We start from the raw sequence: 18,171 nt of genomic DNA on the forward strand, positions 1-18,171 counted from the left end.
AAAGGATCAGAAAAAGCTGCCTGGACAAAATGACTCTTGAGTTGGTGTTTTAGAAGATGGGTAAGAAGGAACAGGAACAGAAAGGTAGCAACATGTTCAGGGGACAGAACAGTGTAACTTCATTATAGAATAGCATACAAGTTAAATCTGGGAGGAAAAAAGAGGTACCAGTAAAAGTGGACTATGGATTTTAGTTAGCAGACAAAAATGGAACCTATGAGGAATTTTGGGCTAAAAAGTAAAATAGTCTACAAAAGTAAAAAAACAAAAAAACACACACACACATATATAAAATGGTTTAATTAACATAAAAACACTCACCTGAAGAATCTGCTTCCCATTAACAATTGTACCATTTTGACTGCCTTGATCCACAAGAACATAACTTTGTAACTCATGGTCAAAGTAAATTTCCGCATGAAACTTAAGAAGTAAAAGAAATAAAACAATTTTAAAAAATCAATGTGAATTCTATAAAATGATGTGTCTCAAACCATTAATATTCAGCTATGTATCTTTGAATTTTTTCAATCTGTTGTTTCTGTTAATTTTTAAGATAAGGTACTACTAGATTTATTTACTTTAGTATGAATTCTGCATCTGACCTATATTATTGTTTTCAAGTACTCCTGAATCTTTTTTTCCTTTCAAAGAGACCACAGTTAAGTGTGACTGGAAACACAAGTATTATGGTCATCTAGTTCATTCTGGAGTATCTGGGGGGATGAGGGGAAAGACAGAAGGCATAACAGATCAAGCTCATTTAGTTTTAAGATTAACAAAATTTTCCATATATGTGTGTACATGTATATATATACACACACACCCTCCAGATACTTCAATTTCTTTCTTTCTTTCTTTAAACAATTGAGGAGGCAATACGAAAAAAGACAAAAGGAGAAAAGGAGTAAGCCTAAGGAAGCTTAGAGGAAGAGAGAGAAAAATAAATGAGAGGAGAGAAGATAAAGGCAGAAAGAGTATAGATGATGTAAATAAAAAAATTAGAAGTAGCCTCAGAAGCTTTTAAAGTGTAACTATCTTGAACTTAAGAATGTTCTTGTCTCTTACTATGTCGATGTGAAATTCTAGCTCCTTGGCTATTTATTCTAGTTTTTCTTTTCACTCTTTATCCTAATATCTTCCTTTACTATGAATGAGAAAGTGATCCCATGAGCCAGAAAAATTTTACTTGGGCTTCAAAATCGGTGACTTAGGGGGCTAGATGAAATAAAGATAAGGACTTGGGGTTCCTCACTCTACTTTAAATTAAAGAAAAAGATAAACATGTGGAGTTCATTCACCCTTTAATTAAAAGAATTTTATTTTATCACATATATAAATAGAAAAACAGTGGCACTTTCATTCTGATAAAACAAATTTTCACCAAAGTATGTTCTATTATATTATTAGTATTACTTCTATTAACAATTAGTTTTGTAAAAACAAAACAAAACAAAAAAGCTTGGAGCTCAAATAAGAAAAATCCAACAGCTTAACTCTACTTTAAGACACAGGAAAAGGAGGATATTTTTTCAGTTAAAATTTACCTTACTGACACCAACTTCAGGAATTCGGAGTGTATGTTCCATGTCTTTTTCTCTGCAAAATTAAATACAATCTTTTTTAGTAACTATATCATTTATAGACTGACACTGAAATTTTGAGGAAATGCTAATATTTTAAATGTATCTTCTCAAGCCTAAGAATAATCCTATTAAAGATTATATCACCCTATTAACCCTATTCTCAAACTTCCTAAGTAAAGCTGCCTCACAGAAAAAAATTAAAATGACTTTATTCTTTGTTTCATCTAACCCAAAATAATAAGTAATCAGTGAGCATATAATAAATTATATCTGTGAAACCTTATCTTTATACCAACTTTGCATTAACTTTTCCAGATCTATTGAATAAATCCTTATTTCTATTATATGAACAATGGTGAATTCTATTATTTGAGAGCAATTAAGATTAAGATATTGTATAAAATCTAAAATAAGAATAAGCTAGATTATCCTTCCCAATGGAAAAATGTGAAACTATTCTAGGTATTATCAAAGCTTATCCTCCTTGCTCAGCACATTGCATCTTGTTGCTAAATTAGCTATGAACTGCAACTGGAAGAAAAAGGAAACTGCATTGAAGTCAGAAATTAGTTCTTTAAAAGCATAGAAATTAAGAGAAAAAGTCCCCAAATTTTTGGAAACTATCAGAAAAAAAAAATTTAATGTTCTTTCCATGAGATTTCCATTTTGAGGCTGAAAGTACAAACTAGGAGGTTACAAAAACAGGTAAAGTCAAGATAGAACAGGAGACTGGTGGGGAAGAATGTTTGTGTGTCTTCTTTGGGATATTAAAAATGGCCATAAACAATTAAAGATATTGTCAAATAGGTTTCATTTTTGGTGTAATGGTGTAAAGTAGATAATTCAATTTTGGTATGAATTGTTAGGGAATTCTCTCAATCTTCTAAGAAAGGCATATCATTACTAGCAGGTATTCAATGATTGTAAATCAAAGAGAGGAGGTCAGATTCAAAGAAAAGAGATTTACTAACATGCTAGGGAATTTGTTCTCATTGGTAAACTAATTCAGATACCTGGGGCACAGATTGTTTTTTATAACCTTTCAGGCCTTCTGAGAGTATCCAGTCAGTCAGCATGCCAGTATGCCTTTTCCAAGAGGTTGAAAGAATTTTCTGACAGTAAGCTCTTTGCTTCTCTCCTGAGATAGTGACCCTTTGCATATATTGTCATGGAAGACCAAAAAAAAAAAATAAAGTGTTAATCTTCAATTCTGCATGTTCTCTTTTTGGTTCCTTACAGTTTATATCAAGAAAAGATAATTATTCAACAGCTATGCCCCAGGAATTACATTTCTTTGGTCCTCTTATTGACCCAGAATCTGAGGAATGAAAAAGCTGTGAATGTTATTTCACTTTTTCAATTTTAAAAAATCTTTCCAAGTCTGTGATTTACTTAGATCATACACATAGTGTACATTTCTCCCTATGCTATGAAAAATAAAGAAGGGTATTTACCTTAAATTTAGTGCCATTCTTTTTCAAGTAAATATTATTAATTACAGAAGCAATCATGCAAACAAGAATTTACCAAATACTATGTTTTCCTCGAATTACTTTCTGAATAACTTTTAAGTAACAGATTTATATATCCCCTTGGACACTGGCTTTAACTCTTCTCAGCTCTTCACTATATAAGAACATGACTAACCCATGCCAGGGGGTTAGGACCAGGCTTGATTAACTGGGAAAACCCTTCTGGCCATAGAGCCACTAGGATAAAGTGTCTATCACAAAGCCTGAGTGCTTACTTATTGCTACAGGTCTAGTCTTTCCAAACAAATTTATGAAAGCAATTTGCACATAAATTAAACATAATGAAAAAGAGATCATTTTTTAAATTTAAAACTAAATAAATAATATGCTTTGAGTCTGATTTTACTAAGAAATGACTAGTGCCTTTTTGATAGTGCTTTAACTTTTTAGGCAACTAGAATGTTTTTTGTACTTTTCTAATTCAGTTAGCCAATCAATAAGCATTTATTTGCCTAGCAAAAGTTAGCCATCTTACTAAGTCCTGCATTACAAAGTCAAAACAAAACATTCCCTGTCCTCAAAGAGCTTTTATTCTTGGAGTTTTTATGTCTGTGTGTGGATGTACTGAACATGAAATCAGTTTGGTGTTCAAAGTTCTTCCTCCTCTAGTCCCTTTAACCATTTTCAGTATTCTTACATCTTATTCTCCCAATAAGTATTCTTTGATCCAGTAACATTGGTCAAATGGCTGTTCCAAGGACAAGATATCTCCTTTCTTTCTTATCTCCACTTACCTCCTTTGCTCTGCCTACTAGCTTTTCTGGCTTTTTAAAAATCCCAACTACCAGAAGAAGTCTTCCCCTAACCTCTCATAATTCTAATGCTTTTCTTTGTTAATTATTTCTTATTTGCCTTATATGTAGGTTGCTCTGTATATGTTTGTTTGTATGTTTGATTATGCTCCTTCAGGACAGGGTCTGCCTTTTGCAACTCTTTTTATATCCCCAGTGCTTTAGCAGAGTGCCTGGAACACAGTAAGCACTTAATTAATGTTTACTGGACTGAATTCACTATACATGTGTGTGTGTGTGTGTGTGTGTGTGTGTGTGTGTGTAGAGAGAGAGAGAAAGGTGGAAGAATGGAGGAAGGAGAAAAAGAAGAAGGGTACCTACAACAAGGAAGATTGAGGATAGGTGTGCTGTAGAGCAAGCCTGTGTAAGGGCCAGAAAATCATTTGCTAAGGTGACCGCAGGTGATGATGAGCTAAAAGCTAGGTATAACAACTTTCCAATGCTTGAATTCTGTAAGGTGATAATTTTGTATAGCCTATGAATGATGTTCCCCACTCTTGCTCTAGAAGATGGAATCAAGGAGGTCATGAATCTAAAAATCGAAGAGAAGGAGGAACACATTCCAGCACAAAAGACAGTCTGTGAAAAGCCAGGAAATGGTTCTATGAATGCCAAACAACAACTGGTGAAGTTTGGTGAAACCACAGTCATATATAAAGAAAGTAATGCAATGAACCTGAACAAGCAGTATATAGCTGGATTGTGAAGAGTTTTAAAAAAACCAAAGGAGCAATTCATTAGAATAAAAAACTAATCATTAATGAGATCTTAAGCAATTAAGTAAATTTTCCATGTGATTCAGGACCATGTTCACTGTGTTCTGACCTATTTCAATCCCTCCATCCTAAGTATTTAAAATTTAAGGTGTGTAAAAATAGTTGCCTGAGGCACTTTCAGAGTTTAGTAAGTGAACTACAGATACTTTTATATGTTTGGCAACTACAATATTGCACAATGATAACCTTATAGTACTGAATTTAATTCTTTCATTCATTCACATAGAAATTGTTAGATTATCCATATTAAGAGTACCACGGCTAAGTTTTTAAAAATTTCTAAAAATAATTTACATGGAATGCTTACTGTGTTTATGTGTCTAATGTGTGTGTGTGTGTGTGTGTTTATATACACAGACTACTAATTTACCCACCTAAGTTTTAAGTAGAAAAATATTACTCAGATTTGTATACATATATCAGCATAAACTGGAAAAAGAGCAGTAAGTAGTTCATGAAAATGCTAAGATAAAACAGCCTTTATAATAAGTTTATACTACATAACCCATAAACAGACAATTAAGCATAAACATAATTTTAATATTCTCTAACACAACATGATGAGAGATAGTAAGACATTTTACCTTCCAATAGTAGCTGGATTTACAGCTGTGATAATAAAAAGTGAACCTGTCTGCAGTACTGGTGATCTAATAACAATGACTCTAATACATGGAGGCCAAATTTTTTCTTCTTCTGTAACCCAGAACAAAAAGAAAGAAAGAAAGAAAAAAAAAGAGGGCAATTATTAGTTTAAAGGGAATGAGGTTAATTAATAAATTTTCTAAATCATGAAATTATTTCTTAATTTTTTAAGACCTTGGGGCTTGAAAGAATTCTAAGCATACATTTTATCATGTTAAATATTTAAACTTTTAAAATAATTCATCCTTTATGAATAAAACAGAAAAATGAATTAACAAAAATATCAGTTACATGTAAATCATTTTTTGTACTTTCAGTGACTTGACCTCTGTTGTAAAATCAAAAGAAAATAAGAAATTAGTTTACCTTTATTAAGTGCTATAAGTCGACTTTTAGCACATGATAGAGGTAAACTAATTTTTTGGCACTATATTTTCAAAGCCAATTTATTTTACAATGTGTGCAGCTGAAGTTGAGCCTACCCAAGGTTAAAAATGCCTCTAAGACTTTTTTGATTTAGGGAAAAGCTGACAATGTCAGTGTAACCTTCAGCAAATGATTCAATTTCCATGAGCCTTAGTTTTCTATCAATAAAACAGGGATAAAGACATTGGCATGGTCGTTCTGAGGTAAATGAGTGATATCATGGACAGCACTCAAGAAAACCAGAGTCTGATATCAGATCTGGCTGAAGGCCATTTAATAGAGGTATGAGCCTGGGCAAGTCACTTAATCTGTTTGTTAGTTTTCTCAATTATAAAATGGGGATAATAGCAGCACCCATCTAAATGAGGCTGTTGAGAAGATCAAATGAGGTAATATTTGTAAAACTTTTAGAACAGCACCTGGCACAAAGTAGGTACTTAATAAATGCTAGTTTCCTTTCCTCTTTCCTACCAGAGGATTTTCCACCAGATGAAGAGTTGGTTTAGCCATAACAATTCAGTGTTGTCTCCTGGCTTCCTTGAAGTCCCAACTAAAACCTCACCTTTAACATGAAGCCTCTTCCCAATCTCTTTTAATTCAAGTGACTTCTCTCTATTGATTATTTTCTCTTTATCTTGTATTTAGCTTAGTTTTTTGCATGTTGTCTCTCTTACTGGTTTGTGAGCTCTTTGAAGGCAGGGACTGTATATTTGTATTCTCAGTGATACCAATGGGCCTGCCACAAAATAGGTGCTTATTAAATGCTTACTGACCAGCTAAAGGAAATTACTAACTTAAAAGTCTGGAGGTACTGTACAATGCATCAATCTCTAAAATGAAAAAAAAAAAAAAATCATATTTTTAGGAATAAATTACCCCTTAGTAAATGAATGAAAGAACACATCCTTAACTATGTTGAGATTAGAATAGACTCTGAAATACTATGCTGACCTATTTTAAAAGCCTTTTTCTAGTTTGTCCTTTTGCAATTATCAATTTTTAGAAAAATTGTTTCAATGGGTTACCTACAAAGGCTATTAACTCACCTTCATCTTCAGTGTCTGAACTGATATTATCTTCACTAGTCACGTTGCTGCTGTCCTCAGTCTGAGAGTCTGTAATCTCACCTTCTTCTGGCTCACTATCGGTCACTACTGTTTTGTCTTCTTTAAATAAAGCCAAATCATAGACATTCTCATTAAGATGTGACTCTACATTCTCTTTGCTACTTGCATCAGCAAACTTTAATGGACTATTTTTATTATGATTATCTACTTTGGCTTTCTTTTTCACATTTGCGGATTCTTCTTTTTCAACACAGCTTATATGTTCAACAGTGGTAAGACAATTAAAATTATCTGATACTTTATGGTCTTCTAGATCCAAATCCTGTGGTTTAAAAAAAAAAAAAAAAAGAAATACTTTATTAACAAGAATAAAGATCATGGTTGAGAAAACTCAACTGTCTTAGGAAATACTGTGAACTCATATAACTAATAACTAATTTATACTTCTAATATTTTTGTATCAGCAGATCACTTTTGAACAAAAAACTCTATTTTTATATCAGCAGATAACTTTTGAACAAAGAACTTACTGGTACGTATCCTATTCTCTATAACATTTAAGATCAAAATGGGAAAGAGCATAATGACCACAACATCCACTAGTAAACTCAACTTGAAGAATAATGAATCTTCTATCCTTTCTTATTTGCCTCAAATGTGCTCTCTGAATTACTTGGATAGTACTGATGTTTTGGGTTCATTGACACATTTGCTTTGAGGGTATGTTAATTTTCATTAATAGTAGGAAACTACTTAGTAAAGTTTGGTTTTGGCTTTCCATAATAATAGTTACTAGCTTTAATGTAGTAATAGTCATGAAACAGAAATGTAGCATGACACTCCAAATATGGAGATGGTTTTAAAGCTAGGAAGACCTGGATATGAGATCTGCATTGGTTATGGATAAGGCACTTAACTCCTCAAGTGTTAGTCAACTTCCTAAAATGGATTTTTAAAATGGGTCTATAAACATATTTAAGAAAAACAATTTTCTATAACTAATTTCCTTTGTAATATTATACATTTTATTTTATGTATTTAAAAATAATATTCTATGAAAAGGTCCACAAGGTTCACTAAAATTTGACAATGGGATTTATGACCTCCTCCCAAAAGGTTACAACATCCCTTCCCTTCCCCACCCTGCAAAAGGTTCCGAACTCCTGCTCTAAATTTTAAATAGAAGAGCAAAGTCCTGACCTGAATCACCAGAGAACTTACCCTAAATCTAAACTATTGAAAGCACAGGTCTACATTCTGTATGATCAATGAGATTAGTTTAACTCTGATAGGCAGCTTTTATTATTAGAATTTGTTATTTATACTTGTAATACTACTGTAGAATTCACATTTTTTTGCCTTTAACCATCTCATTTTTAAAACACACAAAACTCAAAACAAATATTTTCATGCAGAAGCATGAAAATAAGAAATTGATACAAAACCTCATTTTCATTTAAATGTACACAATTACTATGCCTTACAATAAGGAAATTTTGCCATTTTATCTTTTTAGAAAATCCACACTGAATAATCATTTTTCAGATAAATTCAGTACACTATTCAGTTTCAAAATCCCATGGGCTTTATGTCCCCAATCCTCACAAAAACCTTGCAAAGAAAGAACCTATTATTATTTTCATATTATAGATACGAAAGCAAAAAATGGAACCAAGTTTGTGACAAATACTAAGACTTTGAAAAACAAGTAGTATGATTAAACTGCTGAAGTTAGAAGACCTATGAGAATTAAGATGTGAATAATTTTACCCTTGCTTATCAGAAGAAACTTAAATTTTCCTGGAAATAAAATAGTAAAATTTACATTAACTTTCATAAAGTGAATCAACTACTGTCTTAGATATTTCAACTAAACACACCATAACTGCTCCCATCTTCCCCGCTTCTTTACCAACTAGCCTGAAAATTATTAATGTGGTAAAGTTCATATGGAATGTTAAGTCAATGTAAATGTTTTTCATTGGAAGTAATTTTTAAAGGATATTTTATTTTGAAAATGATTTATATAATAATAAATATATAAATAATAAATTACTGAATAATAATCTATTTAAAATATACTCTAGATAACAGCAGCATATACTTTTATTACCCAAACTTTTGAAAATGAAACAAAAAGCTTAATGGCAGTTATATATTTATCGGGAATGAACCCTTCAACTTAAACTAATGCCTCCATCCCACCACCATTTTTTTTTTTAATCTCAAATATAGATTATGATTTATTCTTAATATTAAGAGGACACAAAAATATCAGTAATTGATTCATTTGTATTTAGTTTGGAAAATAGTTCTTATTTTGCTTACTCTGCCTTAATTTGTGAGTTTTTCCAGACTGTATTGAAATCATCTTCTTTATCACTTCTTATAGCATAAGAACACTTCATTATATGTACATATCATAATCTGTTTTGTTCCTAGTTCTGAGACCACAAAAAGAGCGGCTATAAATCCATTTTTATACGTTTATACATATAAATACATTTTCATACATCTACATGCATCTTTTCCCCTTGTTTAATGTTTCAGAGGTTTCAACAAGACAGAATAATTAGAGGGCAACAACAGGGTTGATTTAGTTTTGTCTTCTTCCACTACTCACCCCTATCAGGAGGGGTGGGCTGGGGAGAAGATACATTCCATTTGAGATATGCTGAAATTGGCATATCTGAGGTAATAGTCTCCAAAGTGAGGCTGATGACCTCATCTGGGAAGCTGGGATTGGGGTGCAGAAGGATGGGGATGGCAGTGGGGGAGAATGAGCTGACCGTAGAAAGGTGTGAGATAAAACAGCTGGTGAGTGAGAAGAGGTTACAGCCTACCTTGCAGATCTAGACAGTGATAGGGCTTGTCTCCATCACAACCACCTCTACTTCTAGGCAAGTTTCCGACATCCCCGATTTCTGAGTAGGGAGTCTAATTTGAAGGGCATCCAGGTACTCCCAATAGTAGCTGTACACTCCCACTACACCCAGAAGGCAAACTGTGTAGGGGGCAGTGAATAGTGAGAAGGACCCCTCCCAATCTTCCTTTTCATCACATAGGATGAGTAGGCACAGGTGGATTGTGAAAGGCATCAGGATGCTTCCCCCTTCCAAATTTTTTGATTATTGCCAAGGTTACACCATTCTTCTGGTCATGCAGGTTTTTCACTCCATGTCATCTTTGATAGATTTCTGTATTCAACTGATTGTGTATATCATTGCCCCTTTGAACCAATACTGAGGAGAGCAAAGTTCAAGTGATACCTATCGCCAATCCTCTCATATTTCCCTCTCCTGTAATAGGCTTTCATATCTCGTCATACAAATAACTTACCCCAATTTAGCTCTCTCTTCCTTCTGTACCCAATAAACTCCTCAATTTTTTTTTATTTTATTCCCTCAAATTCATCTTATACCCATTCTCTATGTATCTATCTTCTTTTAGCTGTACTTACAATTAAAAATAGAATTTTTAAGAATTACAATCTAGGGGTGTAAACAGTTTAACTTTATCAAATCCCTTATATTTATTTTTCCTTTTTATATATTTATGCTTCTACTGGGTCTTGATATAGGAAGTCACATTTTTGGTTTAATTTTGATCTTTTCCTCATGAAAGCATGAAGTCCCAATATGTCTTTGAATAATTATTTTTTCCCCCTTGATGTATTATGCTTAATTTGGCCAGATAAATGATTCTTAATTGTAGTCCCAGCTCCTTTGCCTTCCAGAATATTATGCTCCATGACCTCATACCATTTAATGTTGCAGCTTGCAAGTCCTGTGGCTCCTCGATATTTGAATTGTTTCTTTTTGACCATTTGTATTTCTTCCTTGATCTGACAATTCTGAAATTTAGTTATAAGATTTCTTAAAGGGTTTTTATTTTGGGATCTCTATCCAGAGATGATCAGTGGATTCTTTCAATGCCTATTTTGCCCTCTGGGTTCTTGGAAATCTTAACAATTTTTCTTTATAATTTCTTGTAAGGTGCTGCCCATGTCCTCCTGTTGACTATGACTTTCAGGTAATTCAACAATTCTGATACTGTTTCTCCCCGATACATTTTCTAGATCAGTTACTTTTCCAAAGAGGTTGTTTATATTTTCTTCCATTTTTATCATTCCTGTTGTTCCATAGGATTATTAGCTTCCACTTGCTGTATAACTTTTAAGGGATTGTTTTCCTCAATTAATTTTTTGTACTTTCTTTTCCATTTGTCAATTATACTCTTTAAGGACCTGTTTCTTCAATAGAGTTTTGAATCTCCTTTTCCTCTGGCCAGTTCTACTTTTTAAGTGGTTGCTTTCTTCTTCCAAACTGTTGACTCTTTTCCCCCCATAATTCTCTTGTATCATACTATTTCTTTTCCCAATTTTTCTTCTACCTCTCTTATACGATTTTAAAGTTTCTTTTTGAGCTCTTTCTTATTTATCTTGGAAATGAGATCTTTATCTGAGTAATTTGCTGCAAATTTTCTCCAGTTGTTTTCTTTCTCGTTTTAATTACAATGGTATTGTTTGTACAAACCCTTTTTCACGTTATATAATCAGTCCATTTTGTTGAAAATTGTCCTGAATTCAAATAATTACCTCAGTAGCCTCACTTTCCTCAGTAGCAAGTATGAATAGCATGTGTAGCCATGTTCAGTTCAAATAATTTTTTGTTGATACTCTGTTTTCTAAGTAAAGAATTTGAAAATAGTAATAATAATAATAATAATAAATCTGTTTAAGCAGCTAATGCTCTTGATACTGCACCTGGAGTCAGGAAGACTCAGCTTCATGAGTTTAAATCCAGCCTCACAGCCCTCTTTGTAGTGGCTAGAAACTGGAAACTGAGTGGATGCCAATCAGTTGGAGAATGGCTGAATAAATTGTGGTATATGAATATTATGGAATATTATTTTTCTGTAAGAAATGACCAACAGGATGATTTCAGAAAGGCCTGGAGAGACTTACACGAACTGATGCTGAGTGAAATGAGCAGGACCAGGAGATCATTATATACTTCAACAACAATACTATATGATGACCAGTTCTGATGGCCCTGGCCATCCTCAGCAATGAGATCAACCAAATCATTTCCAATGGAGCAGTAATGAACTGAACCAGCTACGCCCAGAGAAAGAACTCTGGGAGATGACTAAACACCATCACATTGAATTCCCAATCCCTATATTTATGCCCACCTGCAGTTTTGATTTCCTTCACAAGCTAATTGTACAATATTTCAGAGTCTGATTCTTTTTGTACAGCAAAATAATGGTTTGGTCATGTATACTTATTGTGTATTTAATTTATATTTTAATATATTTAGCATCTACTGGTCATCCTGCCATCTGGGGGAGGGGTTGGGGTGGTAAGAGGTGAAAAATCGGAACAAGAGGTTTGGCAATTGTTAATGCTGTAAAGTTACCCATACATATAACCTGTAAATAAAAGGCTATTAAATAAAATAAATAAATAAATAAATAAATGAATGAATCCAGCCTCAGATACTAATTGTGTACCTTGGACAAAGCACTTAATCCTGTTTGCCTTAGTTTCATCATCTGTACAATAGGCTGGAGAAGGAAATGGCAAACTACTTAAGTATCTTTGTCTTTGCGAGACCCCACATGCAATTACAAAGAATTAGACATGACTGAAAACAGTCATATTCTGTTTCATCTTTGTCTATGTTTATTTCTTCCACTTCTGTGAGAGACTCTTCCCTTTTTTCTTCATTAATCTTAAGGCTTTCATCTAAGTTTATCTCCAATTTACCCTGTAAATATGTTGTTTATACAGAGTTATTTGCAGATTGCTGCCCCCATTAGACTCTGAACTCCTTGAAAACAGTGACTGGCTGTGTGTGTATGTGTGTGTGTGTGTGTGTGTGTGTGTGTGTGTGTGTGTATTCCCAGGACTTAACATGCTATACTATCTAGCATAATAAGGCACTTTTGCTACTTTCTTGATTTTCAAATCTTGTCTCCAGAGTTCTTATTGAAAATATAATTTTTAAATTCTTGCTTCATTTCTTTGAAGATTAGGTAACCTTGTGGTTCCATTGTATTCTTTATGAGACTCTGTAGATATTTTAGAATCACCTTTTAGGCTTAAATATCTTCTTCACATCAAGAATTAGTCACTTCTTGCTAGTTAAAATAATATAGCTTGGTGCTCCTCATAACTTTTTCTCTTCTTGAATATATGCAAAAAGAGTATTAAACATTTAAAAAATATGAATTCAGGATATAAAATACATTATCATTTCTTTATATTATTAATAAAGCCCGGCAGCAAGAGATAAAAAGAGAAATTCTATTTAAAAAACTGTAGACAATTTTAAATATTTGGAGTTTACCTGTGGAAGCAAACCCAGGAACCCAATCACAATTACAAAACACTTTTCACACAAATAGAGTCAGATCTAAATAACTGAAAAAATAACAATTGCTCATAAGTAGATTAAGAAAATATAATAAAAATTATAATTTTATCTATATTAATTTTATTCAAAGCCATACCAAACTACCACAAGTTATTTTATAGAGTTAGAAAAAAATAACAAATTCATCTGAAAAAACAAAAGGTCAAGAATATCAAGGAAAGTAGTGAAAAAATATGCAAAGGAAGGGGACTGAGCCATATCAGATCTTAAACTATATTATAAAATGGAAGTCATCAAAACTAATTGGCATTGGCTAAGAAATGGAATGGTGGGTCAATGGAATAGTCAATGACTATAGTAATCTACTGTTTGATAGACCTGAAGATTGCAGCTTCTAGGATAAGAACCTACTATTTGGCAAAATGTGCTGGGAAAACTGGAAAACAGAAACTAGGCAGACACCAACATCTCACACTGTATATCAAAAAAAGGTCAAAATGGGTCCATGATTTTGGCATAAAGGGTGAAACGATAAGCAAATTAAGAGAGCAAGGAACAATTTCCCTGTCAGACTATAGAGAAGGGAAGAATTTATGACCAAACCAAAAATCTAGAGAACATTATGAAATGCAAAATTTTAGTTACATTACATTAAAAAGGTTTGCAGTTCACCTGCAAGAACAAAAGTTCAAGAATTTCAGGGGCATTAATTTTTAAAATGCTAATAAAGGTAGCCTAGCTGTATGAGATCTAAAATTATATTATAAAGCAGGAGTCCATCAAAACTATATTGGCTAAGAAATAGAGTAGATCAGTAGAATAGGTTAAGATTCACAGGACAAAATAGTCACTGACTATAGTAATCTAGTGTTTGTCAAACCCAAAGACCCCCAGCTTTTTACACTATTTGACAAAAACTGCTGGGAAAATTGGAAACTAGTACGTCAAAAAGTAGGCATTGACCCACACATAACATTGTATACCAAGATAAAGTTGAAATGTGTTCATGACTTAGACACAAAGAATGATCTTATAAAGAAATTAAAACAAAAGATAATTTACTTCTCAGATCTGTAGAGAAGGAAGGAATTTGTGGCCCCACTCAAAAAAATTCAAGTACATTATTAAATACAAAAGAGATAATTTTGATTATATTAAGTTAAAAAGTTTTTGCACAAACAAAACTAATACAGTCAAGATTAAAAGGGAAGCAATAAATTGGGAAAACATCTTTACAGTCAAAAGTTCTGATAAAGGCCTCATTTCTAAAATATAAAGAATTGACTCAAATTTATAAGAATTCAAGCCATTCTCCAATTGATAAATAATCAAAGGGTATGAACAGACAATTTTCAGATGAAGCAATTGAAACCATTTCTAGTCATTTGAAAAGGTGCTCTAACTCCCTATAGATCAGAGAAATGTAAATTAAGACAACTCTTGAGATACCACTTCATACCTCTTAGATTGGTTAAGATGACAAGAAAAGATAATGATAAATGTCAATGGGGTTGTGGGAAATTTGGGACAGTAATACATTGTTGGTGGAGTTGTGAACTGATCCAACCATTCTGGAGAGCAATTTGGAATTATGCCAGTGTTTCTACTGGATTTATATCCCTGGGAGATCTTGAAGGAAGGAAAGGCACCCACATGTCCAAAAATGTTTGTGGCAGCCTTTTTTGTAATGGCAAGAAACTGGAAGCTGAGTGGATGCCTATCAGTTGGAAAATTGCTGAATAAGTTATGGCATATAAATATTAAGGAATATTGTTATTCTTTAAGAAATGATCAGCAGGATGATTTCAGACAGATCTTGAGAAACTTACATGAACTGATGCTGAGTGAAATGAACAGAACCAGATCATTGTACATGGCAACAAGATTATACGAAGATCAATTCTAATGGATGTGGCTTTCAACAATGAGATGATTCAAGCCAGTTTCAATGGTTTTGTGATGGAAGAGAGCCATCTACACCCAGAGAGGACTGTGGGAACTGAGTGTGGATCACAACACCATTTTCACTCTTTTTGTTGCCTTTTGCTTGTATTTTGTTTTCTTTCTCATTTTTTTCCTTTTTGATCTGATTTTTCTTGTGCAGTATATTAATTATACATATTTAACATATATTGCATTACTTGCCATCTAGGAGAAGGGGTAGTGGGAAGGAAGAGAAATTTGGAATACAAGATTTTGCAAGGGTCAATATTGAATTTGGTCAATTTTACCTGTGGTAAATCGGTCAATTGAAAGGTCAATGACTTTAATTCACAACAAGTAAATCTTGAAAATTAAAATAATAATAATAATAATAATTCAGTGTGTTTCCCATGATTTACACATCTGCATTCTTCTTGAATGTATACAAGAAATACAAACAAAACATTTAAAAAAACAAAAAACACGAATTTGGAAGAGGTCACAGATAAGGGCAATTTTGTTACCATCATGTTAAATTTTATACACATTTAAAAAAACCCAAACTGTATGTAACCTGAGTTCACAATTCCATATACAATATTTGTGTTTTTTGTACATTGAAAAGTTTATGTTTCTTAAGAACATAATAAAAAGGAAAAATTTATAAAAAGGAAAAATTTTAAGTAAAAAAAGAATGTATTCATGACACAGAGACACAAAGCTGGTATTAGTCTACAAGAGAACATTATGTTCTGTGGCTTCTTTAAGTTTTATGCCTAAAAATTTTTCTAACATATTTTTTCTTTTCTAACATATTTTTGCTAGTCTTTTCTTTGAATCAATATCACAAGTATCAAAGTATGTACTGACTTTAATTTCAGGATCATATTGACTTCTTTGTAGAATTCTTCCACCTTCCTTTCCTTTCCAACACAAGATAGCATACAAACTTTAGGTAAGTTTGTCATGAGAACTGCTATTTGCGACAACCAAGAATCCCAAGAGATAATGTTTCTTGTTGCCTTGGGATACAATTAAAAACAATTAAACCAACTCTGGCAAATCCTTTATTTCCCTCTCCAAAGAGAATTAGTGAATCATCCTTATAGCTGCAACTTGTTTTTGTTTTCTGGTTTCATTTATACGAAAAATGTTAATAATAAAATAATTTATTTTATTTTTTACCTTTTTTAAAAAAATAGCTTCTTATTTTTCAAAATACAGGCAAAGATAGTTTTCAACATTCACGCTTGCAAAACCTTGTTTTCCAAAATTTTTCTCTCTCTCCTTCCCTTTATACTTCTCCCCCTCTCCTAGACAGCAAGTAATCCAATATAGGTTAAACATGTGCAATTCTTTTGAACACATTTCTACATTTATAAAATGATTTATTTTCTCCAAGAATCATCTCTAGTCAATGTTCATGGGATAAGGATCTCATATTTAAAGTAATAACAATTAGACAATCTTTCTATAAATGATGAAAAGTGTGTGATCTTTAGTACCCTTCTTTCTTACTCTTGTTTTATCATCTTCCCCATAAAAGGAGACTTTGTGGGACTTTTTTTTTTTGGGGGGGTATGTATTTGTTTTACGTTGTTGCCATGGATGAAAAATTTGATCACCTATTTGTGATAAATGATCATCTTTGCACATAACTAGACTGTTCCTCAGAAAGCAGTCTATTGTTGAGACTGTATTTAAAGCTTTTCCTATTATAACAGAATATGCCACAATTTTTGCTTCAACATAATAATGAGGATGAGAATTTTTGTGAAGAGATATTGATCAGGAGGAAGACAACGGAGTGGATTATATCTGAGAATCAATCAGTGCTTAGCGATCCCAAATGCCTCACCTCTGTAAAAAAAAAAAAATCTATTTACTCCAAAGTCTCCCAGTGATATCCCATGTCTATAAATCATAAAAATACCATAAAAATTAAAATAAGAAACAACAAAAATGACAATGGAAACATAGCAGTTACAAAAATGATAGGAACAAGCACCTAAGGCAACTTACAAGGAAAAATGAAAACTACTTGTTCTCATTCTTTTAACTGGCCACTCCACTGCCAGACCCTTACCCAAGAGAGAACAAAGGCAGAAAGAAATGCTTCATAAATACACCAAAATATTCATAGAACATTTTTTTAAAATACCAAATAGGTGGAAACAAAGTTAGATGTCCACTGGGGAGATGGTTAAATTATTGGTATATGAATGTAATGGAATATTTATTATGGCTTAAGAAATATATTCAAGAAAAAGGATGTGAATTCAAGCTGAAAAAGAATGAAGCATAACTATGAAAATAACATACACAACTCCAACAATGTAATGAAGAGAAAACTATCCAGCTATTTGCTGGATGTCTGTATTAATATTGGCTCATGAAAAAAAAAATTAAAAAATGACTCTTCCATTTTTCTATGAAAATATGGAACTACTATGAATGTGGAATGTTACATATGCTTTCTAGATGTGGTTTCTACATCACTTGGGTTTACTTATGTTTTTCTTTGTTAGGCAGGAAGACACTCTGAATATTAGGAAGGAGAAGTATATCTCTATCAATGACTGATGGCAACAGTAAATTTTAAAAACTGCATTATCAAGTAGATGACCAGAAAGGAAGGTAAATTAATTATATGGTAAAAATGAGATGATCAATAACAAGTGGTACAGTAGTGTCCCTGGAATGCTAAAACAACAAAAGGGAGGCCATTAGTACAGAAGTACATCCTCTATGAAAGACATGGAAAAATATGAGCATGACTTACATGAGAAGTCAAAGGAGGTTGTCATACAATAGTGGAAGAACCCTCCACACTGGTGAATTCATAGATCAAAATGCTCATTAATGCAATAAAAATTGTTCCATATAGCTTTCTATTAATAAAAGATTTTTATTAACTAGCAATTCAACATAGCCATAGTTTAATACAAACAGATATTTATAATGGTGGTGAAGGTCCTGTAAGGTCCTGATGTACCTCCAGAAATACCCAAAATAGAGTAAATATATTCAACATAATTATAG

General features: G+C 32.6%; 1 protein-coding gene across 1 annotated transcript in view; it reads right to left on the bottom strand.

The window, feature by feature from the left end:
* The window catches only part of AGGF1 (angiogenic factor with G-patch and FHA domains 1), a 62,280-nt gene that overhangs the window by 16,035 nt on the left and 28,074 nt on the right, over window positions 1-18,171 (bottom strand). Inside the window, exons 6-9 of the mRNA XM_003759439.4 lie at window positions 6,803-7,145; window positions 5,270-5,381; window positions 1,548-1,599; window positions 322-423 (exon numbers count right to left, since the gene is read on the bottom strand). Of these exons, the coding sequence (XP_003759487.1) occupies window positions 322-423; window positions 1,548-1,599; window positions 5,270-5,381; window positions 6,803-7,145 (609 nt within the window). The remainder of the gene's footprint in view (window positions 1-321; window positions 424-1,547; window positions 1,600-5,269; window positions 5,382-6,802; window positions 7,146-18,171) is intronic.

The sequence above is a fragment of the Sarcophilus harrisii genome, chromosome 1 (genome assembly GCF_902635505.1).
Source record: "Sarcophilus harrisii chromosome 1, mSarHar1.11, whole genome shotgun sequence".
Taxonomy (NCBI): domain Eukaryota; kingdom Metazoa; phylum Chordata; class Mammalia; order Dasyuromorphia; family Dasyuridae; genus Sarcophilus; species Sarcophilus harrisii.